Genomic DNA, 22,084 nt, shown 5'->3' on the forward strand with positions numbered 1-22,084 from the left:
GATCGACGCCGCGCGGAAGGTGATGTTCGAGGCGTGCTCCCGCAACTCGTGGAGATCACACACATGCGTAGATTAGTCGATGAGCTCATCGAGCACATCTCGAAGAGGAAGTGCTGCACACGGAGTGCTCATGAACGCGCATGATTCTCGAAGAACATAGAGGGCGGCAAGCGGTCCAGCGATCTCACGCCGGTTTGTGATTGCATATAGCAGCGATGAAACGCGTTTGCGCCCGATCGCAGTTCGTTCAACAGCAGTGGTGTCTTCATTACGCGCTTCGCGTAGCCGACACCGTTGGAACGCGGCGAGAGCAACCGCCGTGATCGAGTCGACGTGCTCTTGCATCTTCGCCACGTACGTTGTTGCGTAGTATATGCGCATCAGTGCGTTGAGCCCTCCGATCATTACTTGGATGTCGTGATTCGACTTGAACGCTAGCATCATCTCGCTGTTGAAACCATTTTCGTACTCGAACGGGGCTCGTCGCGCGAGCGTCACGCCATAACCCGAGCAACATGTTTGTTCAACGCGAGGGCGTGGATAACCGTAGCGACATCGTCCGGTGAATGCAGCGCGACGCTTTTTTAAAGCAGCTCTTTACGTGGGACCACCAGTGCAGATTTAGCATGAAGACAAGTAGTGATACCCCGAAGGCGAGAGTGTGAGGTGCAAGTCGCTCATCGTCAACCGACGGAGGCAACAATACGAGAGCTCTACCGATGGGATCACCTTGAAAAGCATCGTCCACGCGTTGCTCTCGTCGACTTGGAGCACGATTCAAACCTCGTAGGAACCTGCCGTATGTGTCGGTATCGTCGTTAGTGCCGTCGTCGTCCGCGTCCTTTTGCATAAAAGAAAATGCAAGTCGCGGCGATAGATCGCGGACTTTGCAGCCGCAGCACTTTCACAAAATGGTGTCTGCATTCGCACGGCTGCTGCCAGCTCGTTGGACGAGTGTGGACGCATGGGAGGCGGCCACGAAGCTGGCCGGTGTTCCAACAAAAGTCGACGAATAACGTAGTGGGAACTGAGGGTGGAACAGCCCGTACATTTCACAAGCGTCGGCTCGCCACAAGGACGATCTTGATCGCGGTATATTTTCTTAGGGTCTTCGTAGGCCTCGGGCGGGATCGGCAGCTCCTGGAGGTCGGCGTATGAATGCCCACAGAAAATACAGGATGATTCTGCAACACACAGCGGCATCGACGTCGTCACGACGCTGTCGGTGAATGTCCCGATGTCTCGAATGTATTGATCCCCGTGGACAGATAATGCTCGGTCGAATGCGTCGGTGTTCGGCGGCACATCGGCTAGCCATACCAAGAAGTGCGCGTGCAAGGTTCCACCGCCTTGGGTTTCGACCATGCCGAAATACGCTTTTACGTCTCCGAAAAGACCGTCGAACGGCTTCGTTTTCATGCGGTTAACCGGTATGCTGAGCTCGTGCTCAATGAAGGCGTCGATGTTTCGCACGAATAGTCGAGCAGAAGCAACGTCATTGCGCATACTCGCGCTGTGGAGAGCTGATCGTCCAGGTGGCTCAGCCAACCTGACATCAAAAAGTGTATCAATGAACGTGCCACCACAGAACTGCGTCATCACAAATGAATCAGCAACGTTTGGTGTCAGCGTAACCAACAACGCTGGTTGCCCAAACCTTGCTTGATAGGCGAATGCCCGTCGTCGACATTGTGCGCGTTCACCATCGCTTCCCCACATTACACTACCACTCAGCTCGACCGTTCGAAGAACATCGGTCGTGCTGGCGCCGTGGCTTTGTGAATGCGTTGTGCGTCCCTGGCGCTGCATCCACGTTTCAGTCAACGCTTGCATCAGCGCTTCTTCGGTGAAATCACTGTAGCGTTCAAATACAGCAGGATCCGGCCGACACTTAAGGGCTACATGGGTATACATTTTCTGAATGGACAGGTAGCCGAAACCTGCGAGAATGAACAGTTCATCTTCGGCGAAACGCCTCGAGATCAGCATGCTGCCATACCGTATACATGCCGCCATTGAAACAGAAACATGACGGTGCTCGCCCGGGTGACCTCGGCCATAAGGGAACAAGTGGGGAGCCATACGCGCAAAGAGCGCGTCATCGCGGTGGGCAAATTGACTTGAATGACGAACGAGAAATTGCGGTTGCGATGCGGTCGGTGTCGGACGCTCGGCGGCAACAGAGGCGTACTGCGCGCTAACCCCTCGGTCGTTCGAAATGAACACAACTCGACGCTCAGCGAAATCGGTCTTGCGAGCTGACACATCGTTCTCCGACACGTTGCCCACCCGGTCGTGATCGGCGTCTATTTCCATGGTATCCACATTAGCATCAGCATCTTCGACGATGAAATTATCTGCGATGACGTGGTCTGTGACCCCTGAGAAGTCGATGTCAACGTGTTCGTAGAAGACATTGTGCTGCTGGAAGAAACCCCGTACGGCGTCGACAATCTGCCTGCGCACGCGGTGCATCTGGCGGATGCACGCCTGCTGCTCGGTCGTGAACGGTCCGGCTAATACGACACGATAACACGTAATATTAGCCACGGGAATCGGCAGGAGCGTCGCGGGTGGACCCGGCGTGGAATCGAATGCCAAGCAATGTGATCGAATCGCACGGTGAGTACCGCCCTGCATTACGCGTGTGACCGCAACGATAGACACTGTTTATGTCATGAATCGCTGGGAAGCGTCATATCCGCGAAGCGGGTCGGCAGCGTGCCTACATAGAATCCGTTCTTGATGGAGAACTTAGGGATCGACATTTTAGCTAGACTGCCATTGCACTCATCGCAGACTTGCAAATACCCAGCCCCGTGATTTCCACCCTTCGATAGCAGCATATCGTGCAAGCACGAGAACATTGCAGTGCAATTGTATCCCGCGACCAGCTCTACCGGCAAATTTTGATTGGAACTCGCGAGCAGCGAACGCATTTCATGGATGTGGTCTTCATCGGCTATATCAATCAAGTGAATCGACTTACGGAGTGTGATTCGATCGCAAATTGCACAAACAACCTCATCTAGGCCATCGGCCCCTAATGCAAGTCTTAGGTGCTGTAGAACGTCGTGCTTCGTCGCAGCGGACATTGGATATAATCGACGGATCTCGCCGTCTGCCCACGCACTGTGGCATGACTCAAGAGCTGTCAGTGGTGAACCTGTCACTGTTTCCGAGGCTGATATGCCCGGTTTAGCTGTAGGTTGTCGATGGTGGTCTCTATCGCGACGATGTCTACCAACTCTTCCAACCGACGTTTCTCAAGCGCGCCATCGCTGACTTGCCAACCGATGTTGTTCCGGTTCTACTGTCGTCAGCGCGGAAGTGGTCGCTATTAACGAAGCTGCAGCAATCGATTCTGCTCTGCGGTGACGTTGCCTCTCCCGGTTGCGACGAAGTCTGGCTGCTCTATCGGTCAGCGTTTCCCTGGCCCGCCACCGCTGACTCGCCAACCGGTTCCGCCTGCGCCGCCCCTCGTCATTAAGCACCATGCTCGAGTTGTATCGCCGACACGCTCAACGTTTACGAGCTCACGTATCCGATATTGCTCCGGTGCCTAGTCGTATTGTATAGTACAATACCAGGCTGACAATCATAAAACCAAGTTCAACAAAGTCCTCATTATTAACTCGATTATATCGACTGCATCTACACTTATCGTGTCACAAGCAATTGATCCATAGTGAGCTGAATTTCTTTTTCTTTTTGCCCCGGTCGCATCCTCTTTCCAAAAGTGGCCAAGTGCCGATGATGCCTTTGCACTTGCGAGAGCCGCACAAGCAAGTGACCACAGTCTATTCTACACAATTCTACTCATGTTAGCGTGAAACTTACATTCAAATAAAACCACAACAAATACGTTTGGTGTCATCATACATTGCAATCGACGTAGTGAAAGTGATAGTCGACAGTAAATTCCTCACCTCTTTGCACTTTGCGTGTAGTAAATACACCACACCGCTCCAGCCCGCACACATTCCACTTTTCGAACACGCAGTTCGGATCGCATGAGTGGTTTATGAAGCGCATTCGACCACCAAAATGAGTACCATTGATGACTTGGTTCGCATTCATCCTCATCATATAGTAGTGTGCTAAGCGTCCATAGTACTGCGTCACCATACATCGTCATGACCGATAACTTAGCGCAAAATAACGTACCAGGGACCGGATCTTGGCTTCAGCGTTAGTCAACCTTTACACAAAACCCGGCTGGTGCATAATTTTCGCTGTTGTCTTCAGATGTTCTCCCATAACAGGATACTTAGATACAAGTGTGTCAAACATCACTCGCACCTCGGCCATGTCCGTTTCGTCTCGCTGTAATCGTAGGCGGATGCTTTCAAACTTCTTCATATGCTCGAAGAGGTCAAGTATTTTCCGGTGCTTCGCGCCAGTCGGGATAAGCTCTTCAACAGCTTCCACCTTTTGATCTCAGTTCGGATTCGGATACACCGTTGCACCATTATAAACGTGGACGACCAGCGAGTCACGTTCCGCTTTACCGGAAGAAGTTCGGTGTGCTTTTAAGCTCAGCGTAGTTGTTTTCGTGGCGTAGCCCGACCATAAGGTCGTTCACTTCGGAGAGCAACGACTCATGCAGAGCCAGGTACTTGTTCACAGCGGGGTTGAGTCGGTGGCTTGCACACCCAACAAGTGGAACACTTAACTTGTTCGCGACTGAGTGGTTGGTGTTGCAGCTGTCTCCTACCAGGAAACCCACCATGTCCTTTGAATTATCATAAACGTCCACGATATTGTCAAACAGTTCTACATGTGCGACTGCTGTCTGAGAGCCATCTGCCAGAGAAGGCAGGCCCAGGAAAGGCACGCGAAGCTTTCCATCTGCTTCGTAAACAGCGAAAAGCGCGACATAGTGCACCCCAGCTTGTGACTATCCATCAAACATGAGGCCGAAGAGCGTTCCCAATTCCTTTTTAAGCTTACGACTGACTTTGGTTGCCAGTCCTTCAAGACACTTCTTTACAGCCTTCACAGTGTCAGGCCGTAGCTTGCTCATGGCTCTTGTGAGAGTGTCTTCAATTTCGTGGATCGGCATGTTCCTCATGATAACCCACTGAAGCCACTGGAACATATGGCTAGCTTCTTCGGATACGAAGCCGTATAATTGAAGTGAGTGACCCGAACTGCTCTCGAACGAAGTGTGATACCCCGCATGTTTCGCGTCCAAATGCGACTTGAGATTAGAGTGCCCTGTCCCTCCAGTTTGTTTCCGCTCGTTGCCGCAAATATTGCAGCGATACAGCCCTTGACCAAGTGACGTGAAGAAGTAGGCGGCGATTTGCTTGTTTAGGACCATCGTGGTTCGAAAACGAAGTGAAGTTTGAGTTGTGGCTTGCGTATCGTAGCTTACCAGACACTCTCGTAGCCACCGGTTTCAGGTTGGCGTGGAGATGGTGTGGTGAACAACGAAAATGATGTCATAAGACCCGATTGGTGATGTCATATTGAAATAATTAGACGGTTCCTACCAGGGAACCTTTTGCCATATTTATTGTGAATAATTGGTCCAATACCATATTGTATTGATAAGGTCAGCTACCAATAATACAAATTTATTTTGCAAAACCCAATCATTTATTGAATCACAATTATTATTTTCGATCTCTGCCCGAGCTCACATTCACGGATTTACAGGTATGGCAACACATTATTATAAAAATGTTTTCTTAAGAATCTACATGTGCATGTATACTCAATGCGTACTAGCTCCAACTACACCCCTTCAAACGACCGTTTTTGACGAAGGCCAGGCATGACCAATGCTGTCATGAGCTGTGTATCGCACAGTGTGTAGTGTAAGCCACTGATAGCGTTGACCTGGAAACAAAAGCCGGAAAGCTATTCGCGGAGTGCGAGTCACGTTATCACCGACACGCACCATGACCGAGATGGTCGTCCGTTCATCCAGATGAAGAGTGCAAAAATCAATGACGATTTCAACGACGGTTTGTGGAAGTGCTACAAGTAAGATTTCGACAACAACACCAGCAATGCTAATAGCCAATAGCATACTAACGGATGCGCCCGAATAAAAGCCCTACCGAATAGTGTCCTGTGGGGTGCTACATGCCTGCACTATTAAATACAAGCCTCTCCCGAATAGAGTCCTTATAAAAGCTACCAAATCTGCTATTACAAACTTGCTGACCATCCATTCTACAGAGAGAAACACTTTTCCGCCATTTCCAATAATGCCTCATCAAAGGCAGTCGGTTAGCAGTGAGCGTAAGCAAGAGGTGATCAAGTGGACTAAATATGTCGTTTAAGGACCTACTGTACATGGAAATAACGCTTGGAAAGAGTCGGACCGAGTCGAATGCACTCGCTTTGGTAGCCCACGTATGCCAAGTGTTGACACCGTTTGCGATTGAGGCCTCCGCGCGTGGCGAGACACGGATGAGGCAACAATCATGCGGAGCGCTGAAATAGCAGGCTTCTCGAGAGACCCCTCGTCGTGGTTTATATCCAAGCACGATGTGAATGGCGCTAAATTTCGTGAAAAGTGGTCGAAGGAGCCGCATATGGACGAAGACGTCGATCTGTTAAATCCTTTAGAGTTAGATGATGCGTTAGACGATATTAACCTGGTTTTCGAATCATATCAGCAAGGAATAAAGTCCTCACCCGTTTAAAGTCCTCTCTAGCGGCACTATTAAATATAGTCCGGACTCTAATAGGGCGCGTCCGTTACTACTTGTAGTAGTGAAGTTGCCTAGTTGATAGGAAGGGGTGTGTGTGTGTGAAACGTACGAGGTAAGGAAATTCGTTAGGCTATCTGTGCAGGACAAAGTCGCCATATGCTGTCGCATTTGGGGAGCAGAAAGACAAGTTACTGGTATATATCGATATCGAATTTCAACACTTCCAAATGATTCGCAGTCGCCAACTCTATTCGGCAGTGCCATTTATGCCTACTGAATGAACTGTTACAGTAGCATGACTTTATGTCGTGCGAAAGTGATAGTACCAGCTTCGGTACAACTGACGGAGCTTCGTGTACTCGTACAAACGTCTTGATAAAGAATACGTCATAAGTTACGACGTTCGCTTAACGGTTCCGAGGTACGAATCCTGGGAATCAAGGGGTTAAACAATTATTAATAAATCGTTGCGTCGTTCGCGGCTGAGATGTGTGATCTGACATGACGCCATTGTTGACGAACATAAATATTACAGCTTTTGGTGCCTCGTTAAATAGCATCAATGACACGAAGCTTAAAAACCTGCCTTGGGCCAAAGTCGCTAAAGCTCACATTAAAAAAGTCGGGTACAACAAGTGTTCGTGTAAGCCAGTGTCACAAACAACTTAGAAGTCACACACCAACTCGACTAAGTACGATCATAGGATTGTTCACCTCATATAATTTATTTAAGCAATAGCAGCTCTTAACCCAGCAGCAGAAGTATCCGTTCATGTAGTACGGAAACAAAAATCTCGTAGAAGCCTAGATGCTGAACCCGTTGTCCGCGATTGTTTGCTTGTACCAGTACGATGACTTTTTCGGCACGCGCTCTTGAGTCTTGTAGTCCACCCAGACCATGCCAAAACGGATGCCGTAGCCCATTGACCACTCGTAGTTGTCGAAGAACGACCATGCAAAGTAGCCGCGGACATCGGCACCCTCCGTGATCGCCTCGTGAACATTGGCAATGTACTGGCGGTAGCAATCCTCACGCTGGGTGTCTTGCTGGGCCTCCTCCTTCGTCACATCCGGCCAGGCCGAACCATTCTCCGTGATGTAGATGCCGTTCTTCGGGTGATACTTCTCGTGGATGTATAAACAGAGTTTCTTTAGTCCCCAAGGCGTCACGTAGTTCCATGGCGCTCCAGTTTGCACCCAGGACGGATCTTGGTATCCGGTGACGCCCTCATCGGCCTCAAGTCCGCCAGTGTTGTCGTTCGGAGGTAAGACGCCATCCTCAAACTCAGGTGACGGCTTGACATAGCACGAACTGTAGTTGTTAAGCCCAAAAAAGTCGGAACTGCCCTTCAGTAGCTTCTTCTGCTCCTCAGTGAACTTCGGCAGGCGATCACCACAGCGGTCTTTCATGACCTGCGGGTAGTCGCCAAAATACACTGGTTCGGCAAACCAGTCGAAGCTCCACGCCATCGCACGCTCCGCTGCAGCGACGTTTTTCTCCTTCTGTTCCGGATCGTCGGTAGGGCCAGGCTCTTTCCATTCAGCACTCAGCGTGATACCGATTTGACCACCTTGCGTCTCCTGAAATTCCTTACGGTACACGTCCACCGCCCGAGCGTGTGCTAGTAGCATGTTGTGACCCGCAAGGTATGGCTCAAAGTGCTTGTTGTGCTTACGTCCTGGAGCCAACATACCCGAACCGAAGCCCATGTAGTTGGCCACCCATGGCTCATTCATTGTGATCCAGTTCTTGACACGGTCACCGAATCGATCAAAGCACACTCGAGCATACTGAGCGAAGTGTTCTTGGATCTGCTCACCCAAGAAGCCATCGAATTCCGTCTGCAATGCCAATGGCAAGTCCCAATGGTACAGCGTAGCCATGGGCTCAATTCCGTTAGCGAGTAGCTCGTTAATGAGGTTGTCGTAGAGCTGGACGCCTTCCTCGTTAACCTCACCCACCCCGGCCGGAATGATACGTGGCCAGGCGATGGAGAAGCGATAAGCCTTGAGCCCCATACTCTTCATAAGCGCCACATCTTCCTTGTAACGGTGGTAGTGATCGATGGCTACGTCGCCCGTCTCGCCGTTCTTGGTCTTGCCCGGAGTGTGTGAGAATGCGTCCCAGATGCTGGCACCGCGGCCACCTTCATTCACTGCACCCTCAACTTGGTACGAGGCAGTAGCGGCACCCCACATGAATTTATCGGGAAATCGGATCTCCTTGGTCATTGCGCAGTCGACAGTTGTTGAAGCTCTTGAGGGTCAAGCGAAATTGCGGAGTGAGCTCTTCGCGGCAAGACATTTTTTTTAGCATAATCGCTGAGCAAATCGTCGCATCCCATGACATCCGTCCTGTGAATATAGCTCATTTATGGTAAATTGAGCATAAACGACGGATATCAGCCTTAAAGGTGTCTGTTGGACAATCATTTTAGTCGTGGTTGAAGCTCTTGTTGCAGCTGTTGAACTTTTGCAACAATGTAGTTTTACCAATATCTACGCTCTCGACTTGGGCAAGAGAGAGCTCCCCAGCTTCCTACGACACGATAGGCAGCATTAAAACTGCAATTGCTTTGCTGCTCCACACGACGGGAGTGCAACTTGCACCTTCAATGTATCAGCGACTGTTCCCCACTTAAGCAGCGAATCCGTTATTGCGAATGACGTCGCCGTACCAGAGCGCCGACTTTTTAGGAGTGCGTTCCATGGTCTCGTAGTTGACCCAGTGCAGTCCAAAGCGCTTAGTGTATCCCTCCGCCCACTCGTAGTTGTCAATAAAAGACCAAGCGAAGTATCCACGGACATCTGCGCCTTCCGCAATAGCGTTGTGTAGTCCAGTGAGATATTCCTTAGAGAACTGCACACGGAAATCGTCATTCTGAGCCTCCTCCTTGGTACGATCCGGCCACGCGCAGCCATTCTCTGTGACTAGAATGCCGTTGGACACTGCATAACGCTTCTGGATCCAGACCAGCAGCTTCTGGAAGCCCCAACCTACAGCGTTCCAGCCCATGTCCGTGCGCTTCCACGAGTCATCCGACGTCAGTTTGGTGCCTTCATCGAGTCCATAGCCACCAGTAGCATCATCCGGTGGCGCGATCTTGGCCTCATACTCATCTGATGGCTCAGTGTAGCTGGTACCGTAGTGGTTTAGACCGAAGAAGTCCGAGCTGCCCTTCAATAACTTCTTCTCGTCTTCAGTGAACGTTGGTAGACGTAGTCCACATCGGTCTTTCATGACTTGCGGGTAGTCTCCTTTGTAGACCGGGTCCGCAAACCATCCCAGGAAGAAGAGCAACGAGCGCTCCGCCGCTTCTTCGTTCTTAGCCTTTTGCACGGGATCATCCGTCGCTGCTGGTTCGCGCCAATCACAGTTCAGCGTGATGCCAATTCTACCTTTCTGTGTAGCTTGGAACTCGTTGCGGTAGGCTTCAACAGCACGCGCGTGGGCCAGCAACAGGTTGTGTCCTGCAAGATACACTTCCGTGTGTGGCTTCCACTTGCGTCCTGGAGCATGAACACCATTGCCATAGCCCAGAAAGGCGGAGCACCACGGCTCATTCAACGTCAACCAGTTGGTCACACGGTCTCCGAAGCGCTGGAAGCACACGCGAGCGTATTGCACGAAGGCGTCTTGGATGACTCTGCCACCAAGCCAACCGTCATACTCGGTTTGCAGAGCTAAGGGTAAATCCCAATGGTACAGCGTTACCAGGGGCGTGATGTCGTTGGCCAGTAGCTCATTGATGAGGTTGTTGTAGAACTCGACGCCTTCCTCGTTCACTGCGCCGACTCCTGCGGGGATGATCCGCGGCCAAGCGATGGAGAGACGGTAAGCTTTGAGTCCCATCTTCTTCATAAGTTGCACGTCCTCCTTGTAGCGATGATAATGATCCACCGCCTTCTCGCCCGTGTCTCCATTCACGATCTTGCCGGGTGTCCGAGAGAAGGCGTCCCAGATGCTGTCGCCGCGTCCACCTTCGTTGCTAGCACCCTCCACTTGGTACGAGGCAGTGGCAGTGCCCCACATAAAGTCTTCCGGGAATTTCAAGTCCTTAGACATGGTTGCGATAGTATTGACAGAAGACGTGTGTCTTGGATGGAGCAAATGCGGAAATGACACATACGCACGTGGCCGTTTGATATCTTGGATGAAATCAGATTGTATTATTCTAATTCGAGTCATACAAACTTCTGCAGTTTCACACAGGGTATATATTACTTTTGCGCGACTTCAATTGACGGTTTCAGGTGCACGAAACTTTTACAGCAACGAAGTGGTTGCAAAGTTACACTGAGTTGTTCAATGATGCGTGAGAGCAGAAGCTGTAGTTTGGAGGACGTGTTGTTGCCTCTAGCAGTAGTAGTACTTGTCTCCTTTGAATCAAGTTTGATGGCGCTGATTCAACGACATCGAACGGGGCGCAACTTGTCCTTCCTTGTCAAGACGTCTGATTTCGGGACGCCAGTCAACGGCAGACAATCTATTACTTGAAATGCTTATGACTCATGTCTTGTGTACGACTCGATCCGAGCTGCATATCGTTCTAGCCTCGCTGTTGGCAATCTCTGCGCTACTAGCGTCAGTTCTTGCAACATGCTACCGTTCGACGAAGTCATCATGCGTAGGTTGCCCTTCAGACATCGCCGTTGCCGAGATTCCAGTGTGGGAAATGATTCGAGTAAGCCTGGCAGCCAATTGAACTGCATCGCTCGCGAATCTCCACTTCCTGGGACTTTCTTAGCACCGTGATGAAGCGCTACAGCGTAATAATAGAGACACGACCGTCTCGATAAAGCTGCTTCGTTCATACTTCGCACCTCGAGCCACGCGTAGCCTGGGTCAGTGGGAAGGTTAACCTTGGTTCTCTTGTCTGAGTTACAGTTGCCTCGACACGTTACAACCTCAAAATTCTCGATCCCAGTTCGCTGTCTTGATTGGTTGCGTGGTGTAGTACTTTCAGTTGAACTTGTTGCTGTTCGACCGTAATATACCCAGGCACACAACAACGTGTAACTAGTTTCCCTGCTATTGACCGAAGTGTGATCGAAATGTTGCATGCTTCGCGGTGCGAAGGTTCAGGCAAAGATTTAATCGGCCGTAGCGATATAAAATAAACTTGCAAAAGCTCTTGGATATGAATGGACACTGTGGCTTGTTTCACCAAATAATAATCTATCTGGGCATCTGTACCCCTCGGTACTTCCAATCCCAAATCCACACTGCCATCCTGCGAGATCAGATCGAATTGACCTCGGTGACTTCCAAAATTGGCTGCTGCCAGTTTGTGTTTCTCTGGAAGTGTCGGCGTCTTCCATTCCCCAAACTCCTTGAGGTACGAGTAACTACGTAGCACCAGCTCAGTGCTAGTATCATTCCTGTCTTGATTATCACCAGACTGCAGCAACTTCACCGTGATCATTGTATAAATCCGACGGTTGGTTTGCACCACGTTCATGAGCATTGGTCGATTTCCTGCAGTATTGGACGCTGCTAAAAAGTGAGCAGTTAATCCATTTGCGTGCACGTCCGGCAGTTCTACTGGCTTCAATGACACTGCTCCTCCAGCAACCTACTCAAAAGGCAAGAACCAACCCGGACTTAGTACCCTCTAATTACCCACTCACCAGCCGCAAATATTCATCGCACCTGACCCCTTTCGCTCCAAAGGGGGACCACACGGGGAGGTACACGAGGATCGTTCGATCGAGGAATGTTTTGAGTCTCTAGCACTTGGTAATACGCTTAAAACTCCACACGTAGACGAGAAAAACACAAAGACGCTAATGCCACACGAGAGCGTATCGTTTCGATGGTCGAGAACAGCTTCCGGACGCTCCTGCGACTTCGTTTCTCCACTTGCAAGAGTCTCGCGATGCTTACCGCATCGAGACACGTTAGAACGCGAGTAAACAGCTCAGTACCAGCTCCATCTTTTGCCATAGCGTAGGGATAATGCGGCAAGACATTATTGTAAAATGAAAAAATAAAATATTTGCTGTTTTCAATTTGGGCTAAAATCGTTTTTTTCTTTTTTTTTAAATTTTGGGGGATAAATTAAGCAAAACAAATCCACTGTTTTGTGTAACAGTACAGACAACTCCGGATAATCCTTTGATCGTACTTAGTCGAGTTGGTGTGTGACTTTTAAGTTGTTTGTGACACTGGGAAGCACATCGAGGGCAGTTTAAGTATATCGAGGCTTACACGAACACTTGTTGTACCCGACTTTTTTTAATGTGAGCTTTAGCGACTTTGGCCCAAGGCAGGTTTTTAAGCTTCGTGTCATTGATGCTATTTAACGAGGCACCAAAAGCTGTAATATTTATGTTCGTCAATAATGGCGTCATGTCAGATCGACTCTATGCGACCGAACCTACGTCCGATCCCTCTATAGGGTCGCGGCGAGGACGTGACGATATTCCGGACGCGGGCACACATTTCAGACGCGAACAACGCAACGATTTAATTGTTTAACCCCTTGATTCCCAGGATTCGTACCTCGGAATTCACCATGACGAAATCAATGAGACCTAAGAATAGGCTCTTGTAATATTTTGCAAAACGAACCGACGTCTGGATCGAAAAGGCTTGGAGGCGGAGTTGGTCATGCACGTCCACTCCGCCCATCCATTCTTGGTAATCGTTGACTGCCCTTGGACACGCCACCGTCGTTGGCCCTTCTCCTTTCACGTTGCGGTTGATGATGGATGCTGTCATCACTGACCCTGTACACAGGTAGTGGACCGGTTTACGATCCCACCAGTGGAAGACGATCAAGTTTGGCACAGTCAGCGAGCGTGAAAACGTGAACGAGCCCCGCGGGATACTTCTTGGCCGGGTCTTTCGTCGCTCGATAACGTTGCGGTCATACCCGAGTCGCCTAGTCATTATCGTTCCCACGACGTACACGTGCATCGATAGCAGCTCAATATCTAACGGGATTGATGAATAATATCGGTCTATCGTGACTGCGTGAAAGGCTTGGCGATCGTTTGCGAGCACGACCTTGAGGTTGCGAATTACTGCTGCAGCTCCCGTCTTGTGATCAAATGCGTCGGCCTGATCTTCGCGAGCTTTCATTTTACCAACGTAAATTTCGAATCTATAAAGTTACGACAAAGCAGAACGAGGTCAGCCTTAAAGTCGTAAGTTACATCATTGAAAATTCAACAACAAAAAATAGTTTCACCTGTGGCAGTACGCCATCTTGCTGTCACACGTCATAAACATTTTGGAGCCGTATCTGTGCGGCTTGTCCGGCACAAACATCCTGGTGGTGTTTCGTCGAGAGGTCGCTGGCAGAACGCCCTCGTCGAACGAAAAACCTGCAGGCAGCGTCCAACCGGCCAGTAAACGCTCTTGTAACTCCTCGACAACCGGACGAAGCTTCCTCAACTTGTCACGAGTCTGATCGCTTTCGTTATCAGCGAAATGCAAGTCTCGAAAAATGTCTTGGCATCTATTCCGTGCCATATATCTGCCGAAGGTCCCGGCGGGAACGGCACTGTCTTCTGCCATGGACCAGTGCTGCGCAAATCGCCGGTGTGGAGGGCACAGCATATGGGCTACCAGCAGACCCATCACATGGAGAAGCTCGTGCGCTCCGTAATCTGGCTTCATTCGGAGCTGACGTCGTATTTGCTTCACCGATTCCGTTGGCGTCCCTCGTCGCTCGGTCTGCTTCGCGCGCATCCGCTCGGCTCTGGGGAGGATCTGCTGCGAGCAGTAACGGTTCGTTTCTTCGCAAATGCTGACCCACATAGACTTCGGTGCAAAGAAAAAGAAGGTTTCGAGGGGTGAATTGCAGAGCTTCCGTAGGTCAGCAACTGGTTGTGCTTCTTCACCGGTAAGACCCGGGTATGCGTTTGCGAATTCGAAGTTCGATGAAGGTGGCGTCCAACGCATTGTCCGGAGAGCTTCTTTTCTTCTTGCGAGGGCTTCTCGGCTTAGTCCTTCATCGTCTCCTAGTCTTAGCGAGGCCAGGAATGCTTCGTCCAGCTCAGGTGCATCCGTATCCGAGATGACATCGTCATCTTCATCGATTCCTCGGAGCTCCAGAGGATCATCATCATTGTCTGCTATTGCATCACCGTCGCTTTCTCCCGAGCTCAGCTGCTCGTAATCACTTGGGCTCTCGTTCTTCTCCATAAATTTTACATCATGCTTGAACTGGCGTCGCGGGCGAAGTTGCCTGGTTATAGGCACATCTAGCTCCAAACTTTCAGCTCCCAAAGCGCCTGACAAGTGCTGCAATTGACTTGCCCTCCAGTACATCCGGCTCGGAAACATCTCCCTGAAGGCCAACTTGCGGAAAGTCAAATGCACGAGCTACAGCTCCCTGTGATAGCGCCACTTCACTCGGTGCTAGGGATCCAAGAAATGCATCCATTGTGTGTTGGGAGAGCTCCACGTTGGTGTTGATCTGGGACGCCCGCACCAAACTCTCGTCCTGCAATGCATCTTCACGGGCTTGCCCTTCACATTGATCCCCAACCTCTTCCTCACTATGGATCTGGTTCTCGTGGCTCTTATCGTTTGCAGCCGCTTCATCCTGCAACGATCATCAGTCTTAGTCTTACATTCTACTCAGTATCGCAAATGAACAGCTCACCTTAGTTACCAACAATCCAGCCTCAATGACATGCGCCACTACGGCAGCCTCACCAACGAAGAAGTCGACTACAACCGTGCCATCTGCCGAACTACCAGGCTTCATATTGGTCCAGTCGGTCTCGAGGCCCTTGGGACGTCTGGAACTCCATCCCACCTCTCGTAGCTGCCTCCAGAGATGTCGAAAGTCGACGTCGTGTTGAGTATCGGCGGGTTTCTGGAGTCCAGCGGATCTGATGCGCGTTATCGAGGAAATTCTGGAATGATGAATGCATCAGCTGCGAGTCGGACCCCACGCCTTTACATTACCTAGCCCTGTCCGATTTCTGCAATTGCCCGTGTGACCTCCAGCAGATTATTCTTTGGGCAAGAAAAAAGTGACCGTCGTAACTTACGACGTACGATTTCGTAAAGCCGTAAGTTATGACGCTGGGAACCAAGGGGTTAAGATACCACGATATTTTTCAGTACTAGTAATACTTGCTGGATGAAGAATTGCTACTGTACTCCGATAGTACTACTTTTTTTTACAGGTACTAAGGAGCGCGAAATTCTTCACTACGGTATTATTAATTTGACATATTAATACCATGAATTCATACAACATACAGCGTAGTAGTTTACTACTTTGAAGTACTATAGTTGTATTAAGTAGTACTGTAGTATTATTAATAGTAGCTTGTTCAGCCGACAAATCAGAGCTTGTGATTGGTAAAAAAGCGAATTGTTCTTAAACCTAGAAGACCATAATATGTCCCAAACTGAAGAACGCTGACCCTCGCTGACTGTACATTCACCCGTTACATGTGAAAGTGTTGAAGCCGGGGGGCTCGACATGAACGGTCGACCATTTCTTTAAAGCGACATTTGATACCGATTCGGATGGAATACGCAGAGCTTGGAGAAGACGCTACATCTGCAACAACTGCTCAAGAACAGAATGAAAGCGCCCAAGAGGTTGAGCCGGAAGCCTTAGACTATGTGACCTCGCAGCTCGTGCGCCCACTGTCCAACTGGGAGATCTCGAGAGATCACCTCGTCTTCGCCGACATATGCGGTCTCGACACGGGCAAGCGCCACATCTTACACCTTTTGGAGCCTGCTATAGTGGGTGTGCATGGCGGTGTGTTGCTGACAGCAGCGGGTAACACAGTCCAACTGTTGACAATGAGTCCACAAGTAGCAGCTTCTAGCTCAAATATACAGAGCCGACGCTATGTGTTTGGCTTCGGCGGTAGCGGCATTGGTAGTCTCGCGGTGCACCCGTCTCGGCAGTTCTTTGCTGTCGGTGGAAAGGGAGTGAAACCTAATATTTCCATCTATCGATACCCGGAAATATCGGTATCTCACGTACTACGGAACGGAACAGAGCGTGCGTATGCCAGCGTGGAATTCAGCAAAGACGGCGACACCTTAGCGTCTGTGGGTAGTGGCCCTGACTTCCTATTAACTGTGTGGAAATGGCGTGAGGAGCAGACTGTACTTCGATGCAAGGCCTTCGGACAAGACGTGTTTAGTGTTCGCTTTGCTCCGACAGACAGCGGCTTCCTCGCTACCAGTGGCGTTGGTCATATTCGTCTCTGGAAAATGGCAGCCACGTTCACTGGTCTTAAATTACAGGGAGATATCGGTAAATTCGGCAAGAGCGAGCTTAGTGACATTGAAGCTTTTTGTGTATTACCCGATAAAAAAGTATTAAGTGGCACAGAACGCGGTATACTTTTGCTCTGGGATGGCAACTTTATCAAGTGCGAGATCATGACATCGCGTCGTCATCTTCCTCACGCTGGAACGATCAATGTTGTGGATTTCGATGAGGATGAGAGTCACATTGTGACGGCAGGAAAAGATGGCTACGTGCGTTTCTGGAGCTTCGATTCGATTGATAGCGCAGATGTTCCGGTGGATGAGACTGTTGCACTTGTCCCGATGAAACGTCAAGTGCTGGTGATGCCTCAAATGGATATCCGAGCTGTGGTCAAGCAAGACACGGGACGATATCTTTTGCAGGATGGTGCTGGTGGTGTGCATTTGTTGCTGCTTATCAACAATGACGAGCACCACGTCGAAATGGACTATGTCGCCAACGACACGGGTCGTGCGACGGGGATTGCGTGTTCGCCTTACGAACATCTTGCAGTTATCTGCGGTGAAGATGGTGGTGTTCGTGCGTGGGACTACGTCTCAGGTACTTGTCTACTGGCTGTGTTTCCTGAGTTATCATGCCTCGAAGATCAAGATAACGTCGACTACACGACACTGGGGGCCGCTACAACCATCGCATGGGTGCCGAACAGTGCTGCAGTGATCAACGATAACATACCATCGAGTCGACAGGTAGCTGTGGGCTTTGATGACGGTTTAGTACGCATCCTACTAATGGATGTGGATCATCGCGCGTGGGTACTTCTCAATGTATTCAAACCACACCGCAAACGTGTCACCTGCGTAGCGTATTCACACTCGGGCTCTGCCTTTGTGTCGGCTAGTGCCGATGGGACTTTCTTCCTCTTCCACGTTGTGCCCAACATCAAGTCATCTAAATATGTGAAATACCAGCCAGAGTATGAGCCCTACGGCTTCCAGCACGTACCTGGCTCTGTGGCTGCCATTTGTTGGCGCGATGATGATGCGGCAGTGCTAGTAACACTCGCAAACGGTCAGGTGTTGGAATACTTTGTGTCGGGCGAACTAGACGGGAATACTGGAGAGAAGTCGGACACTACGACAACTGACGAGTCTATGTTTCAGAGTGAAGTCTCGGCTGAACGAGAATCGTTTGAACTTCACTTGTCAACTCGCGAGTGGGTGCTGCAACAACGGAACCGCTTCATGACTGTCAAGGAGTTGGAGATACTTGAAGCTCAATACCCGAATGTCAGCTCTCCCGAGACTGAAGAAAAGATCCGGAATCAGTTCCAAGTAGAAGTCAAACCTGCGAATGGCAGAGCGAAGGCGTTAGCAGCTCTATTTACACCCGTGACTGAGCAAGACACTGAAGATCGCATCTATCTCAGCTGCCAAGCACCTTTAGACGGGACCCTCTTCATCGTTCAACACGACCGCTCTATGCCGCTACAGGAGCTGGCGTCGGAGTCTGCTGGCCATATCACCTCACTCTCGTTATCATCATCCGAGCGATTTATTTTGTGCGGTCTGTCGAATGGCAAGTTCCAGCTTCGCAGCGCACGGAGACCCCACGCGTTCATTAGTGGTGAGTTCCATGACTACGCAGCCTCCACTAGCAACGACAAACTGTATCTAGCAACGTCTTATGACGATTCGTACGTCGTCGCTGTGGGAAGTGATGGCAACGTGAGCATATGTCGAGTACACAGCAACAGAGTCGAGGAAGCGGCCAAGTTGCTGACTGTGAAGTACAAGAGTATACTGGCTGAGGCCGATATCGCGCGTGACCAGGCTCGTGAGAAGCAAGACTCAGTGCTAACAATGCAGCGGAAGGCGATGGAGGACAAGGGAGAAGGTGACCCTAGTAACAGTGAAGGAACAGCAAATACCGACTTGAGCGCTCTGCCTGCTTTTCATGGAGCTAAAGCCTATGCTGCTTACATCGAGAGCAAGTTATCGTCTCGTGTTGCTGCAGCTAAGGACAAGGAGGAATACCTCGGCGTTACCCGTCTTGCAAGTGATGATCAGAGCATTGAAGGTCTCCCCAAGGCAACACCTCCTTCCCGAGATGATGGCAAGGCACAAACTGGAGTCGCCGCTACGGCCTTGTTACAGTTAAGTGTGGAGGATATCGCAGACTCAAAGGAAGCGTATACAATTGAGGACGCCAAGCTGAAGAGTGAAGCCGATGCCCGAGTGAGGTCTACGCTGCGTAAACAGGACTCGACACGTGCTGTATTGAACCAGATGCGAACTGAACTTCAAGAGCTACAGGCACAAGACGCAGCGTTACCACCTCAAAGTCGCGTCGACTCGGAGGAGTGGGAGATTGATCTGGACTATGGAGATCTGTTGACTCGACAGGGCGATGAGGCGTGCGATGAAGTGCGCAAGGAGCTTGCGTTTGCAGTGGAGAAAGAGGAGCTTCTACTGCTTAAGATGCGAGAGACGTACGTGGGTCCGCTCGCTGTAAAGCTGCTGACGTTGCGTGCGTTTGAAAGTGGATTAAGTGTCCAGTCCTTCCGCACCATGAAGATGCCGGCAACTTTACAGAAACGACTCGCAGAGATCCACACTGCCGACGCTGCTGCCAAGAAGCAGCCATCTACTGGAGCGAAGACTGGTCCACCTAGACGAGCGTCGGTATTAGATATCATGGAGAAGGACACTGCGCTGGACGAGGACTTTCCCTTAAAAGAAGACGAGCGACGTAAGCTCATGAGTCATAACGATCCTGCTGTCGGCGGGAATGGCGCAGCATCAAGCGGTCCAACAGCAGTACAGGAGACTAGTGGGTCAAAGTCCGTTCACGGCTTCGAGGCGCGCAAACAACTGCGCACGGAGCGAAAGGAGAGACTGGCACGCTGGCAGAGCAACAAGCCAGGCGAAGATGCCGACGATCCCAGAGACGTGGTCGCGATCGCCTTTGCTCAACGCAACATGGGCGACTACAAGCTGAAAACGGCTCCAGACTACGTGGTTCCAGAACATCAGCGTGTCAACGCAGTGAAGAAATTGAGGCAGATGGCGCTCTTGGAGGAGAGTCTGTATGCCGCACGCTTGCGCTTCAACGCCAAAGTGCTGGAGCTTCGCGAGTTGAAGGTGCAGCTGATCAACGAGCTGCATCGCGACCAGGAACGACTAGTCGAACTTCGAGCCGCATTAGCGTCCAGCGGCGCAACACCATCCAGCGTGCCGTCCAAAGATCTAGTTGTGGACCTTCGCGAGTGGCCGGAGCAGCGGGAGCGCGTAAGCGACGCCGACATTGAGCTCTTCCTTCGAGAGCAGAAGGTGATATCACACGTGCAGACTCAGACTGGCGAAGCGGACTTGGCATTGACGCGCATCGGTGGGGCTGAGAAGCGTCCGCAATCAGCAGATCGATCCATCGCTGCCGTCGCACGAGCTTTGGAAGGAACGTCGGGAAAGGAGGCTGCAAAGGGCGTCACCATTGGCCATTTACATCTGCAGATGGACGACGGTACGGCAGCTGCTGCGACGGCTTCGTCTGCACACGCGGGTGCTCTAAATGTAGAAAACATGGACGAGGATGACGTGGTTGTCCATGAATACTTGATGCGCCAAGAAGCGCTACTGCTAGAGCGCAAGCAGCAACGCGAGATAGCGTCGTTTGACGCTGCTGTGGCTCACCTCCGTCATGAGAAACTCGCTCTCGAGGTCGGCTTCAAGCAAGCGGAACTTCGGCTGTTCACTCTCCTTAGCGAGTTGTCGCTGCTTGAGTCGTTCGAGAGCAAGGAAAACCTGTTGAGCAGTAAACTCGAGAAGAGTAAAGGGGAAAAGGCGCAGATTGTGGCGGACCTGCGCGATGTCCAAGACCTGCTGACGATCAAGAAACGCGATCTGGATGAATGGGCGCGACAGGAGAAGGCTGTGCAAGCAGAGTTCCTGACGCTTGTGAACGGCGGCACGGGGTCAAGTGCGACACCTCACCCGAGCTTTGCGGCGCTGCAGAAGCTGTTTAAGCGCAAGATCAAGCGAGCTAAGAAGAAACCCGCTTCAGGTGGCAAGGAAGAAGGGAAAGAGCCTGACAGTGCGAGAGACGGCGAGGAGCTAGAAGACGACGATGAAGAAGAAGAGGACGAAGACGAAGACTATGACGAAGATGACGACGACGATGACGAAGAAGAAGAGGATTCATGTCCGTCGGGATGCGACTTGACTCTGTACGAGAAGGTGCTGGCCCTGCGTGAGAAGCGTGCCGATGTAGACGACGCCATGGGGGAGCTGAACAAGGCGATCGAAGAGCTTCGGAAGGCCGGAGAGCGTCAGACAGCCAAGCAACGTGCGATTGACAAGGAGTTGGCTGCGACGGAGCAGGATACGCAGCACTTCCAGAGTGAAAAGCAGTCGCGCTTCAACCAGCTTGAATTCGTAGTGCCGCTCAGTACGCGGCAACTATGTTGTCTTGAAGCTCCGTCTCCGACTCGGCAAAACTGGACGCTACCTGCTCAAGCTGCTGGCTGCCTCGTGTTCACCACTCGCGCCTTCTCTGCGTTGTCTGAGCGTATCGAGTCGCTGCAAGCAGAGAACAAGAAGCTGCGTCAACAGTTCCGAGACCTTCACAAACAGCAGAACGTGCTTGCTAAGGAGAAGCGTCAGCAGCAAGAAGCCATTGCAAGAGCTCAGGATCGCAGCGAGCAGCTCATGCGACTGAAATTCGGACAGCTAGTGGACCTGGAGGTGCTGGATCGCGCTTGTGACGCGTCTTCGGTCGACGAGCTGCAGACTCGCGTCAAGCTACGCGAGGTCGAAGGTGAGCGAGCTCTGCGTCGTGCCAAGCAGACGCACCCGCAGCTGCAACACGCTATTCTGCAGGCGACCGAGCAGAACACGGCCTTGTTAGCTCAGATCGCTGCACTCACGGAGCGTCAGGCCGAACTGGAACGCGAACTCAATCGTCATCAGGGTGGTGGCAGTAGCAGTGGGGACAGTGGCGGTGTACTCAGTCTTGACGAAGACGAGGCCTTGGTTGAGCGCGAGATGAAGGAGCGCAACAAGCTCGTGCGGCTGGTGAAGCTGCAGGCCAGAGAAGTTGAAGCGCTCAAGCAGGAGATCGGACTGCTGCGCGGCAAAGATGGAAAAGTGTATGCGCCTCGAGGGTAGAGCTTGGCGACGAGTAGGATCCAGAGCGGTTAATACAGAGTCT

General features: G+C 51.1%; 4 protein-coding genes across 4 annotated transcripts; 1 reads left to right on the forward strand and 3 right to left on the reverse strand.

Annotated features, from left to right (window-relative positions):
* Positions 1–7,475: 7,475 nt before the first annotated feature.
* On the reverse strand, positions 7,476–8,903 carry PITG_15790 (glycoside hydrolase, putative; the record flags this gene model as incomplete). The annotated part of the gene is made up of 1 exon (XM_002897999.1): positions 7,476–8,903. One exon carries the CDS (start codon positions 8,901–8,903, stop codon positions 7,476–7,478), a length of 1,428 nt encoding a protein of 475 aa, XP_002898045.1.
* A 406-nt stretch (positions 8,904–9,309) lies between these two features.
* On the reverse strand, positions 9,310–10,737 carry PITG_15791 (glycoside hydrolase, putative; the record flags this gene model as incomplete). The annotated part of the gene is made up of 1 exon (XM_002898000.1): positions 9,310–10,737. The coding sequence occupies one exon, from the start codon at positions 10,735–10,737 to the stop codon at positions 9,310–9,312; it is 1,428 nt and encodes a 475-aa protein (XP_002898046.1).
* Positions 10,738–11,174: 437 nt separating this feature from the next.
* Positions 11,175–12,618, reverse strand: PITG_15792 (uncharacterized protein; the record flags this gene model as incomplete). Its single annotated transcript, XM_002898001.1, has 6 exons — positions 11,175–11,534; positions 11,577–11,603; positions 11,660–12,057; positions 12,112–12,247; positions 12,325–12,419; positions 12,522–12,618. 6 exons carry the CDS (start codon positions 12,616–12,618, stop codon positions 11,175–11,177), a joined length of 1,113 nt encoding a protein of 370 aa, XP_002898047.1.
* A 3,552-nt stretch (positions 12,619–16,170) lies between these two features.
* On the forward strand, positions 16,171–22,041 carry PITG_15793 (phytophthora infestans avirulence-associated protein 3.4F-A; the record flags this gene model as incomplete). Its single annotated transcript, XM_002898002.1, has 1 exon — positions 16,171–22,041. The coding sequence occupies one exon, from the start codon at positions 16,171–16,173 to the stop codon at positions 22,039–22,041; it is 5,871 nt and encodes a 1,956-aa protein (XP_002898048.1).
* Between the last annotated feature and the right edge of the window lie 43 nt (positions 22,042–22,084).

Source organism: Phytophthora infestans, genomic scaffold, assembly GCF_000142945.1.
Source record: "Phytophthora infestans T30-4 supercont1.40 genomic scaffold, whole genome shotgun sequence".
In the NCBI taxonomy this organism is placed as follows: domain Eukaryota; phylum Oomycota; class Peronosporomycetes; order Peronosporales; family Peronosporaceae; genus Phytophthora; species Phytophthora infestans.